The sequence below is a fragment of the Oncorhynchus keta genome, chromosome 35, assembly GCF_023373465.1.
Source record: "Oncorhynchus keta strain PuntledgeMale-10-30-2019 chromosome 35, Oket_V2, whole genome shotgun sequence".
NCBI lineage: Eukaryota > Metazoa > Chordata > Actinopteri > Salmoniformes > Salmonidae > Oncorhynchus > Oncorhynchus keta.
In genome coordinates, this window is record NC_068455.1 from 48,521,847 (window position 1) to 48,538,588 (window position 16,742).

The 16,742-nt window shown below is 45.7% G+C and overlaps 1 protein-coding gene across 3 annotated transcripts in view; it reads left to right on the forward strand.

Annotated features, from left to right (window-relative positions):
• The window catches only part of nid2a (nidogen 2a (osteonidogen)), a 103,315-nt gene that overhangs the window by 75,921 nt on the left and 10,652 nt on the right, over nt 1-16,742 (forward strand). For 2 of the 3 annotated variants that reach the window (XM_035752794.1, XM_052497091.1), the window contains 5 exons: nt 12,234-12,473; nt 12,844-13,080; nt 15,427-15,657; nt 15,939-16,108; nt 16,381-16,510. In XM_035752794.1, coding sequence (XP_035608687.1) covers nt 12,234-12,473; nt 12,844-13,080; nt 15,427-15,657; nt 15,939-16,108; nt 16,381-16,510 — 1,008 coding nt within the window. The remainder of the gene's footprint in view (nt 1-12,233; nt 12,474-12,843; nt 13,081-15,426; nt 15,658-15,938; nt 16,109-16,380; nt 16,511-16,742) is intronic. The other variant, XM_052497092.1, reaches the window with a different exon arrangement.

Below are 16,742 nucleotides of genomic sequence, written 5' to 3' on the forward strand. Positions count from 1 at the left end.
AACAAACAAGAACAAAAAAACAGAATTCCACAAGAGTCCACCGGGATCAACAAGAGTTCTCAGAGTACTAGGGCTGGGTGCTAACATACAAACACAGAGCAAAGAACAGAGGAAAACAAAGGGTTTAAATACAATCAGGGGAAACGAGGCACAGGTGCAAATAATAATGGGGATCAAGGGAAAACAAAAGGTCAAAAGGCACAATGGGGGCATCTAGTGACCAAAAACCGGAACAACCCTGGCCAAATCCTGACAGAATCCCCCCTAGGAACGGCTCCTGACGTTCCTACCAGCTCTCTCAGGGTGGAGGGCCCTGAACTGACGAATGAGGTCAGGGTCCAGTATGTCTTTGGCAGGAACCCAGGAGCGCTCCTCGGGACCGTAGCCTTCCCAGTCCACCAGATACTGCCAGGACCGCTGCACCCGGCGGAATCCAGTATCCGATGGACGGTATAAGCCGGCTGGCCTCCAATGACACGAGGCGGAGGGGGAGGTCTGTCTGCCGGGACAAGGGGAGAAAAAAACAGGTTTTAATAAGGAAATGTGAAATGTGGGATTAATCTTAAGGGATCTGGGTAAGTGTAGGCGATAAGAAACTGGGTTAACTCTCCTGGCAACCTTAAAGGGACCGATGTATTTTTGGGACAGCTTGCGAGACTCCACCCGTAGTGGTAAGTCTCTTGTGGAGAGCCAGACTCTCTGGCCGGGGCGCAGGGTAGGCCCGGGACGGCGACGTCTGTTGGCTTGTTGTTGGTACCTCTGTGAGGAACGCATAAGATTAAGACGGGTCTTCCTCCACAATAAGCCGACAGCGTCTGACGAACTTCAAGGCTGAAGGCACTCTGACTTCTGCCTCCTGGTTGTTACGAGTCATACATCGGAGGGTGGTTTCCAGCTCTTGATTCATCCTCTCAGTTTGGCCGTTGGACTCCGGATGGTACCCTGAAGATAGACTGGCAGAAGCACCCATGAGTTGGCAGAAGGCCTTCCAAAACCTAGAGGCGAACTGGGGACCTCTGTCAGAAACCATATCTTGAGGAATGCTGAAGACTCGGAACACATGATTAATTACCAACTCAGCCGTTTCCTTGGCAGAAGGTAATTTAGTCAGAGGGACGAACCTGGCCGCCTTTGAAAACCTGTCGATAATGACTAGGATAGTAGTATTGCCATGGGATGGAGGAAGGCCAGTAATGAAGTCCAACGAGATATGGGACCAGGGTCTGTGGGGAACAGGTAAAGGGTGAAGGAGTCCTTGCGGGCGGAGGTGAGAAGATTTGCCCTGGCAGCACACGGGGCAGGCATTGACGAAAGTGGCAATGTCTTCTCTTATGGTAGGCCACCAGAACTTACGCTGGATGAACTCCAAGGTGCGACCTACGCCCGGGTGACAGGTGAGGCGAGAGGAGTGCCCCCAGAAGGACCTGAGTCCTCACTGCCTTGGGGACAAACAACCGATTGGCAGGACCTCCTTTCGGGTCCGGTTCAATAGCTTGAGCTCGTCTCACGGTATCCTCAACTTGCCACGAGATCGGAGCCACGATCTTAGCAGCAGGAAGGACAGGCATGTCCGTGTCATCTCGAATGGCAGGAGCGTAGACTCAGGACAGGGCATCCGGTTTGAGATTCTTCGACCCGGGCCGATAGGTGAGGATAAACTGGAATCGATTGAAGAAAAGAGACCATCTAGCTTGTCTAGAGTTCAACCGCTTCGCCTGCTGGATATACTCCAGATTTTTGTGGTCCGTAAGCACTTGAAACGGGTGAGAAGCCCCCTCGAGCCAGTGTCTCCATTCCTTCAATGCCATCTTAACCGCTAGGAGTTCACGATCGCCCACATCGTAGTTCCTCTCAGCCGGGGTAAGCCGGTGTGAGAAGAAAGCGCACGGATGAAGCTTCTTGTCTTCACCCCTCTGAGACAGGACAGCTCCAACACCAACCTCTGAGGCGTCTACCTCCACCACAAACGGTTCATCCGTAGTCGGTAGTATCAGGATGGGAGCAGAGAGGACGCGCTGCTTGAGTCCTTGGAAGGCCGTCTCAGCTTCTCTTCCCCACAAAAACCTTGCATTGCCACCCTTGGTTAACGCTGAGAGAGGGGCTGCCACCAAGCTGAAGTTCTTGATGAACTTGCGGTAAAAGTTAGTGAAGCCCAGGAAACGCTGAACTTCCTTAACGGATTTGGGGGTGGGCCAATCCGCTACCGCCCCTACCTTCCTGGGGTCCATTTGGACTCGACCGGGTTCCACTACAAATCCCAGGAATTGTACTCTGGGTGAATGGAATTCACATTTTTCCGGCTTAACGTACAGATGGCTGTCTAGGAGGCATTTGAGTACTTGTCTGACATGCTTAGTGTGTTCTTGAAGAGAGCTCGAAAAGATGAGGATGTCAAAACCGGAACAACCCTGGCCAAATCCTGACACAGACCCTCTGTCTGCTGCTCTCTCCCTCTGCTGAGACTGACCATCAGTAGCAGGCACCATCAGCCCAGTAAAATAAAAAGCGAATTATTTAAAAGTATGCTCACTCAGCTGTGCATCAATGGATCTACAACAATGGATCTATTACCGGTGTGATCATATAGCCTACCTCAAATTTTGAAATATAATTTAAAAAATGTCCTGAACAACAATGAATTGGCAGGTAAATTCAAGCAAAGCCAGTATGTGGCGATAATGTATTGTGCCTATAGCTTACTGCAGAAACCTCATTGCTACAGTACTGTTTTTAATTGGTTATTGTTGCATAATATACTTACATTTTTTAAAGTCATGTTAATAAAAAAATCACCGATAGATCTCGATGTGCATTTTGACTCAGAAAGTGATCTTGACTCAGAAAAGGTTGGTGACCACTGGACTAGGCCTACTAACCTTAGCAACAAAAAAAACGTCCCTTTTTCAGGACCCTGTCTTTCAAAGATAATTGGTAAAAATGCAAATACCTTCACAGATCTTCATTGTAAAGGGTTTAAACACTGTTTCCCATGCTTGTTCAACGATCCATAAACAATTAATGAACATGCACCTGTGGAACAGTCGTTAAGACACTAACAGCTTACAGAAAGTAGGCAATTAAGGTCACAGTTATGAAAACTTAGGACACTAAAGAGGCCTTTCTACTGAAAAACACCAAAGAAAGATGCCCAAGGTCCCTGCTCATCTGCGTGAACGTGCCTTAGGCATGCTGCAATGAGGCATATGTACTGCAGATGTGGCCAGGGCAATAAATTGCAATGTCTGTACTATGAGATGGCTAAGACAGTGCTACAGGGAGACAGGACGGACAGCAGATCGTCCTTGCAGTGGCAGACCAGGTGTAACAACACCTGCACCGGATCAGAACATCCGAACATCACATCTGCGGGACAGGTACAGGATGGCAACAACGACTGCCCGAGTTACACCAGGAACGCACAATCCCTCCATCAGTGCTCAGACTGTCCGCAATAGGCTGAGAGAGGCTGGACTGAGGGCCTGTAGGCCTGTTGTAAGGCAGGTCCTCACCAGACAACACCGGCAACAACGTCTCCTATGGGCACAAACCCACTGTCGCTGGACCAGACAGGACAGGCAAAAAGTGCTCTTCACTGACGAGTCACGGTTTTGTCTCATCAGGGGTGATGGTCGGATTTGCGTTTATCTTCAAAGGAATGGACGTTACACCGAGGCCTGTACTCTGGAGCGGGATCGATTTGGAGGTAGAGGGTCCGTCATGGTTTGGGGCGATGTGTCACAGCATCATCGGACTGAGCTTGTTGTCATTGCAGGCAATCTCAACGCTGTACGTTACAGGGAAGACATCCTCCTCCCTCATGTGATACCCTTCCTGCAGGCTCATCCTGACATGACCCTCCAGCATGACAGAGAGCCCGGATCTCAATCCCATTGAGTACGAATGGGACCTGTTGGGTCAAAGGATGAGGGCTAGGGCCATTTCCCCCAGATGTCCGGGAACTTGCAGGTGCCTTGGTGGAAGAGTGGGGTAACATCTCACAGCAATAACTGGCAAATCTGGTGCAGTCCATGAGGAGGAGATGCACTGCAGTACTTAATGCAGCTGGTGGCCACACCAGATACTGACTGTTACTTTTGATTTTGACCCCCCCCTTTGTTCAGGGACACATTATTCCATTTCTGTTAGTCACATGTCTGTGGAACCTGTTCAGTTTTTCTCAGTTTTTGAATATTGTGTTCATACAAATAGTATTTACACATGTTGAGTTTGCTGAAAATAAACACAGTTGACAGCGAGAGGACTTTTCTTTATATGTACTTCTCAACTTTCCTAATATTAAGCATATTGTTTATCTTTAAAACAGGAGTCTAGCCTACCTGGCTGGCATGAAAATGAACTACAGGAAAAGCATCCTCCATTCGCTATTTAAATGCATAGATCTATTTTTTTCCACTTCCCGGTTTTGAGACAGGTGCATGATAATGGTCCATTCTAAATTTCACACATATTATTTAGTATATGTAAAGACTAGATTAAATCAAGAATAGTGTGATTGGTGACACTATTAGCCTATATTATCAATTGTGAATGATGCCCAGCATAAGTAACTGCCTTTTTTATGTTGAATCATAGTCATACACCTCATGTAGCCTATCCAAATCAAATCAAATCAATTTATATAGCCCTTCGTACATCAGCTGATATATCAAAGTGCTGTACAGAAACCCAGCCTAAAAGCCCAAACAGCAAGCAATGTAGGTGTAGAAGCACGGTGGCTAGGAAAAACTCCCGAGAAAGGCCAAAACCTAGGAAGAAACCTAGAGAGGAACCAGGCTATGTGTGGTGGCCAGTCCTCTTCTGGCTGTGTGGAGATTATAACAGAACATGGCCAAGATGTTCAAATGTTCATAAATGACCAGCATGGTCGAATAATAACAAGGCAGAACAGTTGAAACTGGAGCAGCAGCACGGCCAGGTGGACTGGAGACAGCAAGGAGTCATCATGTCAGGTAGTCCTGAGGCATGGTCCTAGGGCTCAGGTCCTCCGAGAGAGAGAAAGAAAGAGAGAATTACAGAGAGCACATGTGGGGTGGCCAGTCCACTTCTGGCTGTGCCGGGTGGAGATTATAACAGAACATGGTCAAGATGTTCAAATGTTCATAAATGACCAGCATGGTCGAATAACAATAAGCCAGAACAGTTTAAACTGGAGCAGCAGCACGGCCAGGTGGACTGGGGACAGCAAAGAGTCATCATGTCAGGTAGTCCTGGGGCATGGTCCTGGGGCATGGCCCCCACACCACTAGAGGGATATCTTCAACCACCACCGTACCATCCTGAGATAAGGCTGAGTATAGCCCACAAAGATCTCCGCCATGGCACAACACAAGGGGGGGCGCCAACCTAGACAGGATGACCACATCAGTGAATCAACCCACTCAGGTGACGCACCCCTTCCAGGGATGGCATGAGAGAGCCCCAGTAAAGCCAGTGACTCAGCCCCTGTAATAGGGTTAGAGGCAGAGAATCCCAGTGGAAAGAGGGGAACCGGCCAGGCAGAGACAGCAAGGGCGGTTCGTTGCTCCAGAGTCTTTCCGTTCACCTTCCCACTCCTGGGCCAGACTACACTCATTCATATGACCCACTGAAGAGATGAATCTTCAGTAAAGACTTAAAGGTTGAGACCGAGTTTGCATCTCTGACATTGGTAGGCAGACCGTTCCATAAAAATGGAGCTCTATAGGAGAAAGCCCTGCCTCCAGCTGTTTGCTTAGAAATTCTAGGGACAATTAGGAGGCCTGCGTCTTGTGACCGTAGCGTACGTGTAGGTATGTACGGCAGGACCAAATCAGAGAGGTAGGTAGGAGCAAGCCCATGTAATGCTTTGTAGGTTATCAGTAAAACCTTGAAATCAGCCCTTGCTTTGACAGGAAGCCAGTGTAGGGAGACACTGGCTTCCTGTCTAGTCAGGATTCTAGCAACCGTATTTAGCACTAACTGAAGTTTATTTAGTGCTTTATCTGGGTAGCTGGAAAGTAGAGCATTGCAGTAGTCTAACCTAGAAGTGACAAAAGCATGGATACATTTTTCTGCATCATCTTTGGACAGAAAGTTTCAGATTTTTGCAATGTTACGTAGATGGAAAAAAGCTGTCCTTGAAATGGTCTTGATATGTTCTTCAAAAGAGAGATCAGGGTCCAGAGTAACGCCGAGGTCCTTCACAGTTTTATTTGAGACGACTGTACAACCATTAAGATTAATTGTCAGATTCAACAGAAGATCTCTTTGTTTCTTGGGACCTAGAACAAGCATCTCTGTTTTGTCCAAATTTAAAAGTAGAAAGTTTGCAGCCATCCACTTCCTTATGTCTGAAACACATGCTTCTAGCGAGGGCAATTTTGGGGCTTCACCATGTTTCATTGAAATGTACAGCTGCGTGTCATCCGCAAAGCAGTGAAAGTTAACATTATGTTTTCGAATGACATCCCCAAGAGGTAAAATATATAGTGAAAACAATAGTGGTCCTAAAACGGAACCTTGAGGAACACCGAAATTTACAGTTGATTTGTCAGAGGACAAACCATTCACAGAGACAAACTGAGATCTTTCTGACAGATAAGATCTAAACCAGGCCAGAACTTGTCTGTGTAGACCAATTTGGGTTTCCAATCTCTCCAAAAGAATGTGGTGATCGATGGTATCAAAAGCAGCACTAAGGTCTCGGAGCACGAGGACCGATGCCATTAAAATGTCATTTACCACCTTCACAAGTGCAGTCTCAGTGCTATGATGGGGTCTAAAACCAGACTGAAGCATTTCATATACATTGTTTGTTTTCAGGAAGGCAGTGAGTTGCTGCGCAACAGCTTTTTCTAAAATTTTTGAGAGGAATGCAAGATTCGATATTGGCCGATAGTTTTTTATATTTTCTGGGTCAAGGTTTGGCTTTTTCAAGAGAGGCTTTATTACTGCCACTTTTAGTGAGTTTGGTACTCATCCGGTGGATAGAGAGCCGTTTATTATGTTCAATATTGTAGGGCCAAGCACAGGAAGCAGCTCTTTCAGTAGTTTAGTTGGAATAGGGTCCAGTATGCAGCTTGAAGGTTTAGAGGCCATGATTAGTTTCATCATTGTGTCAAGAGATATAGTACTAAAACACTTGAGCGTCTCTCTTGATCCTATCGGAGCACGAGGACAGATAGGCCTATATGTTTTTTTAAGGTTTGTATCACAACTAAAGTGGCCAAATAACTTCTTAATTAAAATGTAAGCACATTAATCCGCTTTACAAGGGGTTTATAGCATAACTGGCATACATAAGCAGCGCATGAGTTTCAAGTTTTGGGAAGATAATTGTAATGAATACTCAGGGAGAAAAAGGTGAAGATTCATGAGCAGAGTGTGGCAGATGTTTATTAAACCTTTACAGAAGTCAGGAATCATGGTCACAGACAATGGTCAAACTGGTAGGCAGTCAAAAACAAAAAATACCTCACAACCATACAAACAGAAAGAACTGAACTAAATAGGGAGCTGATGAGACCAGGTGAGAAATGAACACAGGTGAAATCAATGAACAAAAATGAAAGACAGGGCTACGTTCCAGAACACAAAGAAACAGGGCTACGTTCAAGATCACAAAGAAAAAGACCACATGGTTGACTAAGAAAAGAAAAGCAGAACCTTACAATAATTTTCACCATAAAAATGCACCTTTATAATAAAAGCATTACATGTATTTGATTATAGCCTACTTTCATCAAATCAAATCTAATTTTATTTGTCACATACACATGGTTAGCAGATGTTAATGCGAGTGTGGCGAAATGCTTGTGCTTCTAGTTCCGACAATGCAGTAATAACCAACAAGTAATCTAACTAACAATTCCAAAACTACTGTCTTATACACACAAGTGTAGGGGTGGTATCGAGTACAGTATATACATATGAGATGAGTATGTAAACAAAGTGCCATAGTTAAAGTGGCTAGTGATACATGTATTACATAAAGATGCAGTAGATGATATAGAGTACAGTATATACGTATACATATGAGATGAATAATGTAGGGTATGTAAACATTATATAAGATAGCATTGTTTAAAGTGGCTAGTGATATATTTTACGTAATTTCCCATCAATTCCCATTATTAAAGTGGTTGGAGTTGAGTCAGTGTGTTGGCAGCAGCCACTCAATGTTAGTGGTGGCTGTTTAACAGTCTGATGGCCTTGAGATAAAAGCTGTTTTTCAGTCTCTCGGTCCCAGCTTTGATGCACCTGTACTCACCTCGCCTTCTGGATGATAGCGGGGTGAACAGGCAGTGGCTCGGGTGGTTGTTGTCCTTGATGATCTTTATGGCCTTCCTGTAACATTGGGTGGTGTAGGTGTCCTGGAGGGCAGGTAGTTTGCCCCCGGTGATGCGTTGTGCAGACCTCACTACCCTCTGGAGAGACTTATGGTTGTGGGCGGAGCAGTTGCCGTACCAGGCGGTGATACAGCCCGACAGAATGCTCTCGATTGTGCATCTGTAGAAGTTTGTGAGTGCTTTTGGTGACAAGCCAAATTTTTTCAGCCTCCTGAGGTTGAATAGGCGCTGCTGGGCCTTCTTCACGATGCTGTCTGTGTGGGTGGACCAATTCAGTTTGTCTGTGATGTGTATGCCGAGGAACTTAATACTTACTACCCTCTCCACTACTGTTCCATCGATGTGGATAGGGCGTGTTCCCTCTGCTGTTTCCTGAAGTCCACAATCATCTCCTTAGTTTTGTTGACGTTGATCGTTAGGTTATTTTCCTGACACCACCCTCCGAGGGCCCTCACCTCCTCATTTACATTTACATTTAAGTCATTTAGCAGACGCTCTTATCCAGAGCGACTTACAAATTGGTGCATTCACCTTATGACATCCAGTGGAACAGCCACTTTACAATAGTGCATCTAAATCTTTTAAGGGGGGGGGGTGAGAAGGATTACTTTATCCTATCCTAGGTATTCCTTAAAGAGGTGGGGTTTCAGGTGTCCCCGGAAGGTGGTGAGTTTGTTCCACCATTTGGTGGCCAGAGCAGCGAACAGTTTTGACTGGGCTGAGCGGGAACTGTACTTCCTCAGTGGTAGGGAGGCGAGGAGGCCAGAGGTGGATGAACGCAGTGCCCTTGTTTGGGTGTAGGGCCTGATCAGAGCCTGGAGGTACTGAGGTGCCGTTCCCCTCACAGCTCCGTAGGCAAGCACCATGGTCTTGTAGCGGATGCGAGCTTCAACTGGAAGCCAGTGGAGAGAGCGGAGGAGCGGGGTGACGTGAGAGAACTTGGGAAGGTTGAACACCAGACGGGCTGCGGCGTTCTGGATGAGTTGTAGGGGTTTAATGGCACAGGCAGGGAGCCCAGCCAACAGCGAGTTGCAGTCCTCCCTGTAGGCCGTCTTGTCGTTGTTGGTAATCAATCCTACCACTGTTGTGTCGTCCGCAAACTTGATGATTGAGTTGGAGGCGTGCGTGGCCACTCAGTCGTGGGTGAACAGGGAGTACAGGAGAGGGCTCAGAACGCACCCTTGTGGGGCCCCAGTGTTGAGAATCAGCGGGGTGGAGATGTTGTTGCCTACCCTCACCACCTGGGGGCGGCCCGTCAGGAAGTCCAGTACCCAGTTGCACAGGGCGGGGTCGAGACCCGAGCTTGGAGGGTACTATGGTGTTAAATGCCGAGCTGTAGCCGATGAACAACATTCTCACATAGGTATTCCTCTTGTCCAGATGGGTTAAGGCAGTGTGCAGTGTGGTTGGGATTGCATCGTCTGTGGACCTATTTGGGCGGTAAGCAAATTGGTGTGGGTCTAGGGTGTCAGGTAGGGTGGAGGTGGTCCTTGACTAGTCTCTCAAAGCACTTCATGATGACGGAAGTGAGTGCTACGGGGCGGTAGTCGTTTAGCTCAGTTACCTTAGCTTTCTTGGGAACAGGAACAATGGTGGCCCTCTTGAAGCATGTGGGAACAGCAGACTGGGATAGGGATTGATTGAATATGTCCGTAAACACACCAGCCAGCTGGTCTGCGCATGCTCTGAGGGCGCGGCTGGGGATGCCGTCTGGGCCTGCAGCCTTGCGAGGGTTAACACGTTTAAATGTTTTACTCACCTCGGCTGCAGTGAAGGAGAGGCTGCATGTTTTGGTTGCAGGCCGTGTCAGTGGCACTAAGCCATCCCGGTCCGTGACGGGGCTGGTTTTCTTTTTGTAATCCGTGATTGACTGTAGACCCTGCCACATACCTCTTGTGTCTGAGCCGTTGAATTGAGATTCTACTTTGTCTCTATACTGATGCTTAGCTTGTTTGATTACCTTGCGGAGGGAATAGCTACACTGTTTGTATTCGGTCATGTTTCCCTGATTAAAAGCAGTGGTTCGCGCTTTCAGTTTCACACGAATGTTGCCATCAATCCACGGTTTCTGGTTTGGGAATGTTTTAATCGTTGCTATGTCATGTGTGCATTGCTGCGCTTATAATGTGAAGAAATAGCCTCATAGTTTTTCAACATTTTAGGCTAAACTTTCTGATCTGTTGCGTCAGCCACATTGCGTGAAAACCTTTTTTAATGGTTGTATTAATTTGGGATTTATTGCACCCCATAACTTTCCCAGACTATGTTTGGAATATTTATTTCTCGCACAGAATAGGCCAACTTTTGTAATACGGGGGATAGTCGATTGACATAGGCTAGTGCTTTTTCTGTTTGTCAGGCCTACTCATCTTGAGTTGGCTGATGAATAGTAAATGGGGACAGTTCTTCCAATATCTTCAATATGCACCTCGGAATTGGATAAGAACGCGGGCAGTTGCGTCCCCGATGTGTCTATATTCAGAAGGCATGGATGGCGCCATTAAATTCAAGGCATTTTCAAGTGCTTGTCAAATTGTGATTGAGAGACTTTTGGAGTACAGCCTTCCCAAAAAACAAAGCTGAGCTCATGCCTTTCAAGCAACTTTTTTCAAATCATCATTAGAGTTTCATTATGCTGCCTTACATGCTGACCAGACCACTCGTCCACGTGCGCCATCGCACGCTTGTTGATTTTGTCCACCCACACCAGACGTGATCAAGACTCACAGGTTGAAGTATAAAAACAAACTCTGAACCAACTTTATTAATTTGGGGACAGGTCGAAAAGCATCAAACATTTATGGCAATTTAGCCAGATAACTTGCAGTTGCTAGCTAATTTGTCCTAGGATATAAACATTGGGTTGTTATTTTACCTGAAATGCACAAGTTCCTCTACTCTGACAATTAATCCACAGATAAAAGGGTAAACCGAGTTTGTTTCTAGTAATCTCTCCTACGGTAGGCTTCTTCTTCTTTGGACTTTATATGGCGGTTCGCAACCAACTTTAAAGTGCATTACCACCACCAACTGGGCTGGATTGTGGACCTCAGATCATCTTTCAATCACCCACGTGGGTAAATGCTCCTAAAAACCAACGAGGAGATGGGAGAGGTGGGACTTGCAGTGCGTCAAGCATCACAAATAGAACCAAGTCCTATTTTAGCGCCTGACTACGCAGACGGTCGTTTACGCACGCGAGCAGAGTGGGTGCAGTGATTGAATAACATGTATGTGTACATTTATTTTGCAACGCTTGCGCACGCGACGCCATCGGTGTGGTCAGCATGTTACAATGTTTTAAATATCAAAACCTATAGCCCAATGTTTGTAGAACAACTAAAGTTACGTTTATAACTCTAAATTAAGCATTTCTTTGTTAACCGCTCAAAACAGAATGTGCGCAATCACACAAATCGTTTGGAGAACATATTTATATTTTATTCAGCTTTGTTTGATTGTATTCTTCATACTATAAAATAATATAAAATAATGCCAAGTAAATCTTGTCTGCTAAATTAACTAGTGTAGCCCACAGCCATTTGGCATAGCTACATCAGGACCTAACATAACTCAGAGTATGGTATTCTTTTCTTCTGAAATAGACTACATTTTCTTCATATCATGCTTCTTTAGACCTGTCTAAAATAAATAATTGATGAATTCGACTTTTTAGAAACCAGGAGATGTTAAATGTGTTTATGTTAATTAACGGGCAATTAACGTGAGACTGACAGTTATTTGCCATGACCAGTCGGGAAAAAAATAGGTTATTCTAGCATTACTTTTGTTACGAATTGCATGTGGAGATACAAATTTATTAAAAAAAACAACTAAAAAAGCCTAAATACATAAAAACAATAGTTTAAACTGTGACCTGGTTTAACCCCTTACCTGTCTCTACAGATCGTCCTGAGAGGCCCAAGACTCACTGTGAGCAGCATCAAGACAGTGTCCAGACGACCAGTCCTGAGGGGTACCCTATCCCGGGGGTCTTTGTGCCTGAGTGCGATGAGCAGGGTCAATACAGAGCCCTGCAGTGCCACGGTTCTACAGGACACTGCTGGTGTGTGGACAGCAGGGGGCAGGAGAGGGCAGGGACCAGGAAAGGACCCGGCACTGACCAGCCTAACTGTGATGAACCAGGTGAGTTTAATGTTAAACACATTACGGATAATAACAGTAACATCCATGTTGTCTCTGTAATATCGTCTGTAAAGGGTACTTGTTTGTTCAGAATAACTAACTATAACCAGTGGGAAAAACTGGTTACAATAAAGTCCTTATGATGACTTTTATGATGTCATGGTCAGGTTGTATACTGGTTGTAATCTGGTATTAACAACCAAGAGATGTCTTGATGTTGTCATGAAATAGCCATCTTTACCTGGACATAAGCGTCTAGTTGGTTGTAATCTAGTTATATGACATTGTGTCAACCAGAAAAACAATATCCACCAGACAACGACGTCATTAAGATCGCATGTGCCTAATAACCCCGTACCTGCCTCTACAGATCACCCTGAGAGGCCCAAGACTCATTGTGAACACCAGAGAGACAGTCTGCAGACAACCAGTGCTGAGGGGAATGTTGACAGGGCCTTTGTACCTCAGTGTGATGAGCAGGGTCAATACAGAGCCCTGCAGTGCCACGGTGCTACAGGACACTGCTGGTGTGTGGACAGCAGGGGGCAGGAGAGGGCAGGGACCAGGAAACCACCCGGTACTTCGCAACCTAACTGTGATGAACCAGGTGAGATGAGTTCACATGTGTTGTGCATACATTTGACGTACACAGAACACACCTGTATACACTAATACACATGCATAAACACTACCAATTGCAAGACCACACACACACCCACCTAGAGGTTCATGCTGCAATGCAATCTGCCTCATGTGGCCAGCTTAGACACACACATAAGAGATTTTCTTAAGGTTTAGAATTAAAGCCAGGCAGCAGGCACTGTTGCTATCTAATACAGCTAAACAAAATGGAATCGTTAAAAGTTTAGGCACCAATAATGTGTTACGCCCTGTAAAGCCCCAGCTCAGCTCCTCATTGCGTATGAGTAATCACTTTCATTTGAATCGAGTAAATGGTGCCAAGTCATGCTGTCAGGTCTATATTGTTAGGGGGAGGAGGTAGGTCAGTGATGTGGTTCGCCCATGGTTTTCCTGCCAAACCACTGCTTCTTCTACACTGTGCCCAATGTGTGCTCTTCTCTCCCACGTCACAAAAAGACACATTTTTTGTGTCCGTGTCGGAGTCTTGAGCTGGAAAGAATTGAACATTCGGTCATGTTTTTTAACAGTTTCAGAGATAACAAAAAAATGTACTTAGCCGTTTAACCTAAAGTGGTATGTTTTAAGTGCACCTGAAAGCATGTTATCAAGGTGGATTTGATAAAATAAACACTTGGAAATCTATAAGAATGTATACAAGTGGGTAGGTGACAGGGGAGGGGGTGAGTGTGTGTGCGTGCGTGCATGTGTACAGGTGTGCATGTGTGTGAAAGAGACTGATGAGTGTGTAAGGGGTCGGACATACCACGCTGGAGTGTGTATGTGTACATGCACGTGCATGCATATGTGAACGAGACTGAGTGTTTGTGTCTGTGTTTGTGAGTATGTGTGTACATGTAGTAGAGGAGAGACAGGAACGTGACCAGGAGGATTGATTTGATTTCTTGCCCTTACACGGCCCCCTCCAGGGTCATAGATCACCTTCTCCTGTCCCAGACCTCTAAACGCTTGCGAGGTCAGCTCACTTCTCATCACTATCAGCTGGAACGCTTATCTACTACCCGAAATACAACTAAAGAGTCACAGAGTCCACAGCATTTGGACGGCCCTTAAAAAGGCAATGGGGGATTTCTACCTGAGTCATAATAGCGTTTCACAATGTAAATGTATGCATTACTTATGAAGCACGACACTTAACTCTGGCTATTTACACATTCCTGACCAGAGTTGTTTATAATATTGTCTCGTCTTCAGACTGACTTTTCACAAAGTGAGCTAGGTAAGTTAGTCTAAGATTTAATAAGATCAAGCATTAACTGGTGATAGCAGACACCCACATAGCAGATGATTTGGCGTGTCGGAGGTGGAACTGCGTTGGTGAGCAGCTGCTCTTGCGATCATTGTCACTAAGCCACAGGCATTAGAAGTTCAGAACGAGAAAGTGTAGAATATATAGAAATAATTATGCTCAAATTGAAAAATCATTAAAGAAAATAATGAAGATTTCTATAATCTTAATCGAGATGTCCCACCTTCACACTGTCAAAAATAAAACGCTTGGCTAAAGCGGATCTGATTGAACCGAGCCCATAGTCTTTAGAGCTCACATTGTGTCAAACCTTAGTCTGTTTTTCTTATTAGTTTGCTTTTTGTTGTCAGGGTGTTTATTTAGATTTTGGAACTGTTGACTGTGCATGCAGTCAGATTCACTGCAAGTGTTGACAGCTTACTTAGTCATAGAAAGGACCCTGTGAAAGAAGAGTGTACGAACCATCCACATACTTTGAAGCTTTGGTCATAATTCAATGATCAATTGGTATCCTGATGTGGTGATTGACATTTTAGTCATTGAGTAGTAGTGAGTTCATACATTTTCAGGCTTTTTTTGTACTGGTCCCCCGTGGGAATCGAATCCACAACCATGGGGTTGCAAGCGCCTTGCTCTCCCAACTGAGCCACACGGGACCCTTGGTGCAGGACGACAAAACTAATTACTTTCAGTGACACTTTATTTGGCTAGTCCCCTAAAGATGATCCATAGATGCTCACACTATCAGCAAACTATCAACTGCAACTCTGTTGATATGCAACTGCTTGCCAGGGTTACAGTTAGGTTTAAGATTAGGGAAAGGGTTAAGATCAGGGTAAGAGTTAGGTTTAAGTTTAGGTTAAGGGTTAAGGTTAGGGTTTGTAGTAGTTAGTTAGTTGAACATTTACTGAACATCTATAAATCATCTATTTGGGATTAGTCAAATAAATATAATTAATTCAGGAAAAAAATACCTGAGTTTCTCCTAGCCCTGTATGTATATGACCCATGTGCCATCTCCCTCTGCCCCCCTCGCTCCCTCAGTGGTTGTGCCCCCCACCCAGCGGCCAGAGACGGTGTGCGAGCGTTGGCGGGCCAGCCTGGTGGACCACTACGGGGGCTTGCCCGGGCCCCACCACTACCTGCCCCAGTGCGACCCCCAGGGGCAGTTCAACCCCATCCAGTGCTACGGCGACAGCAGCTACTGTTGGTGTGTGGACCGGGACGGCCGCGAGGTGGCTGGGACGCGCTCGCACGACGTGGTCAAGCCTGCCTGTGAGTGACGTTACTGACGCTGCTGGTCATCTTTTCACATTTTCAAGTTTGTACTGTAGGATTAAATGTTGAAAGCTAATCTGTGACATGTATCTTAAACTTTATAAACATTTGTTGACGTTAACTTGAGGTTTGGGAGGAACATTTGAATTATGATAATGTGAGGTATCATTTAGTTAATTAGTTATCTACACAGGTAGGTTCATTAACAACGTCTAATACAGTATATCTGTCCGTGTTTTATCCAGACTTTCTTCCTTCTTCTCACCCACCCCCTACAGGTGTCCCCACTGTAGCCCCTCCCACCATGCACCCTCTGCCTCGCCCTGATGTGACCCCGCCCCCCTCAGGCACCTCCCTCCTGTATGCCCAGGGACAGCAGATTGGGGCACTGCCTCTCAATGGCACACTCATGGACTCGGAGCGCTCCTCTACACTATTGGCTCTGCATGTAAGGAAGAATACTAGGCTACTCCATGCTAGTCCTTACAAGAGCTTAATGTAGAGTTTGTACTATTGAACAGCTAGGAATATCTCATTGTATGTCAACCATTCACAATTTCTTAGTGTTCTTTCTAGGCATTGTGTGAAGTTCACGGCACTCACCACTGTATTTGTAGATCCATATAGTTTTGTGTCACGTGTTCTGATCGTGGCTAAGGTACAACCTGTGTTGAACTGGTAGACTAAGTGTGAGTGTAAAATGTATGCGTCTCTCCACAGGGCTCCATTGTGGTGGGCATCGACTATGACTGCAGGGAGAAGAAGGTGTACTGGACCGACCTGGCAGGCAGGACCATCAACAGAGCCAGACTGGAGCCTGGGGCCGAGCCTGAGACTCTCATCAACACAGGTACACTTACACCAGGGTTGCCATTATGAAAATGTGGCACCGAACATTTTACATGATTATTTAGGCTAATAATATAACTCAATCACTGTTGGTAAAAAATACTGTTCAATGCGTGGCTGCGTATAGCGTAGAGGCCTGGGCTATAGGCTGTATCTGATGTTTCTTCTTTTGTTGCACGAGAAAAACACATTTCATGCAATTCTACTTTGTATGACTGGAGACATTAGCAGAA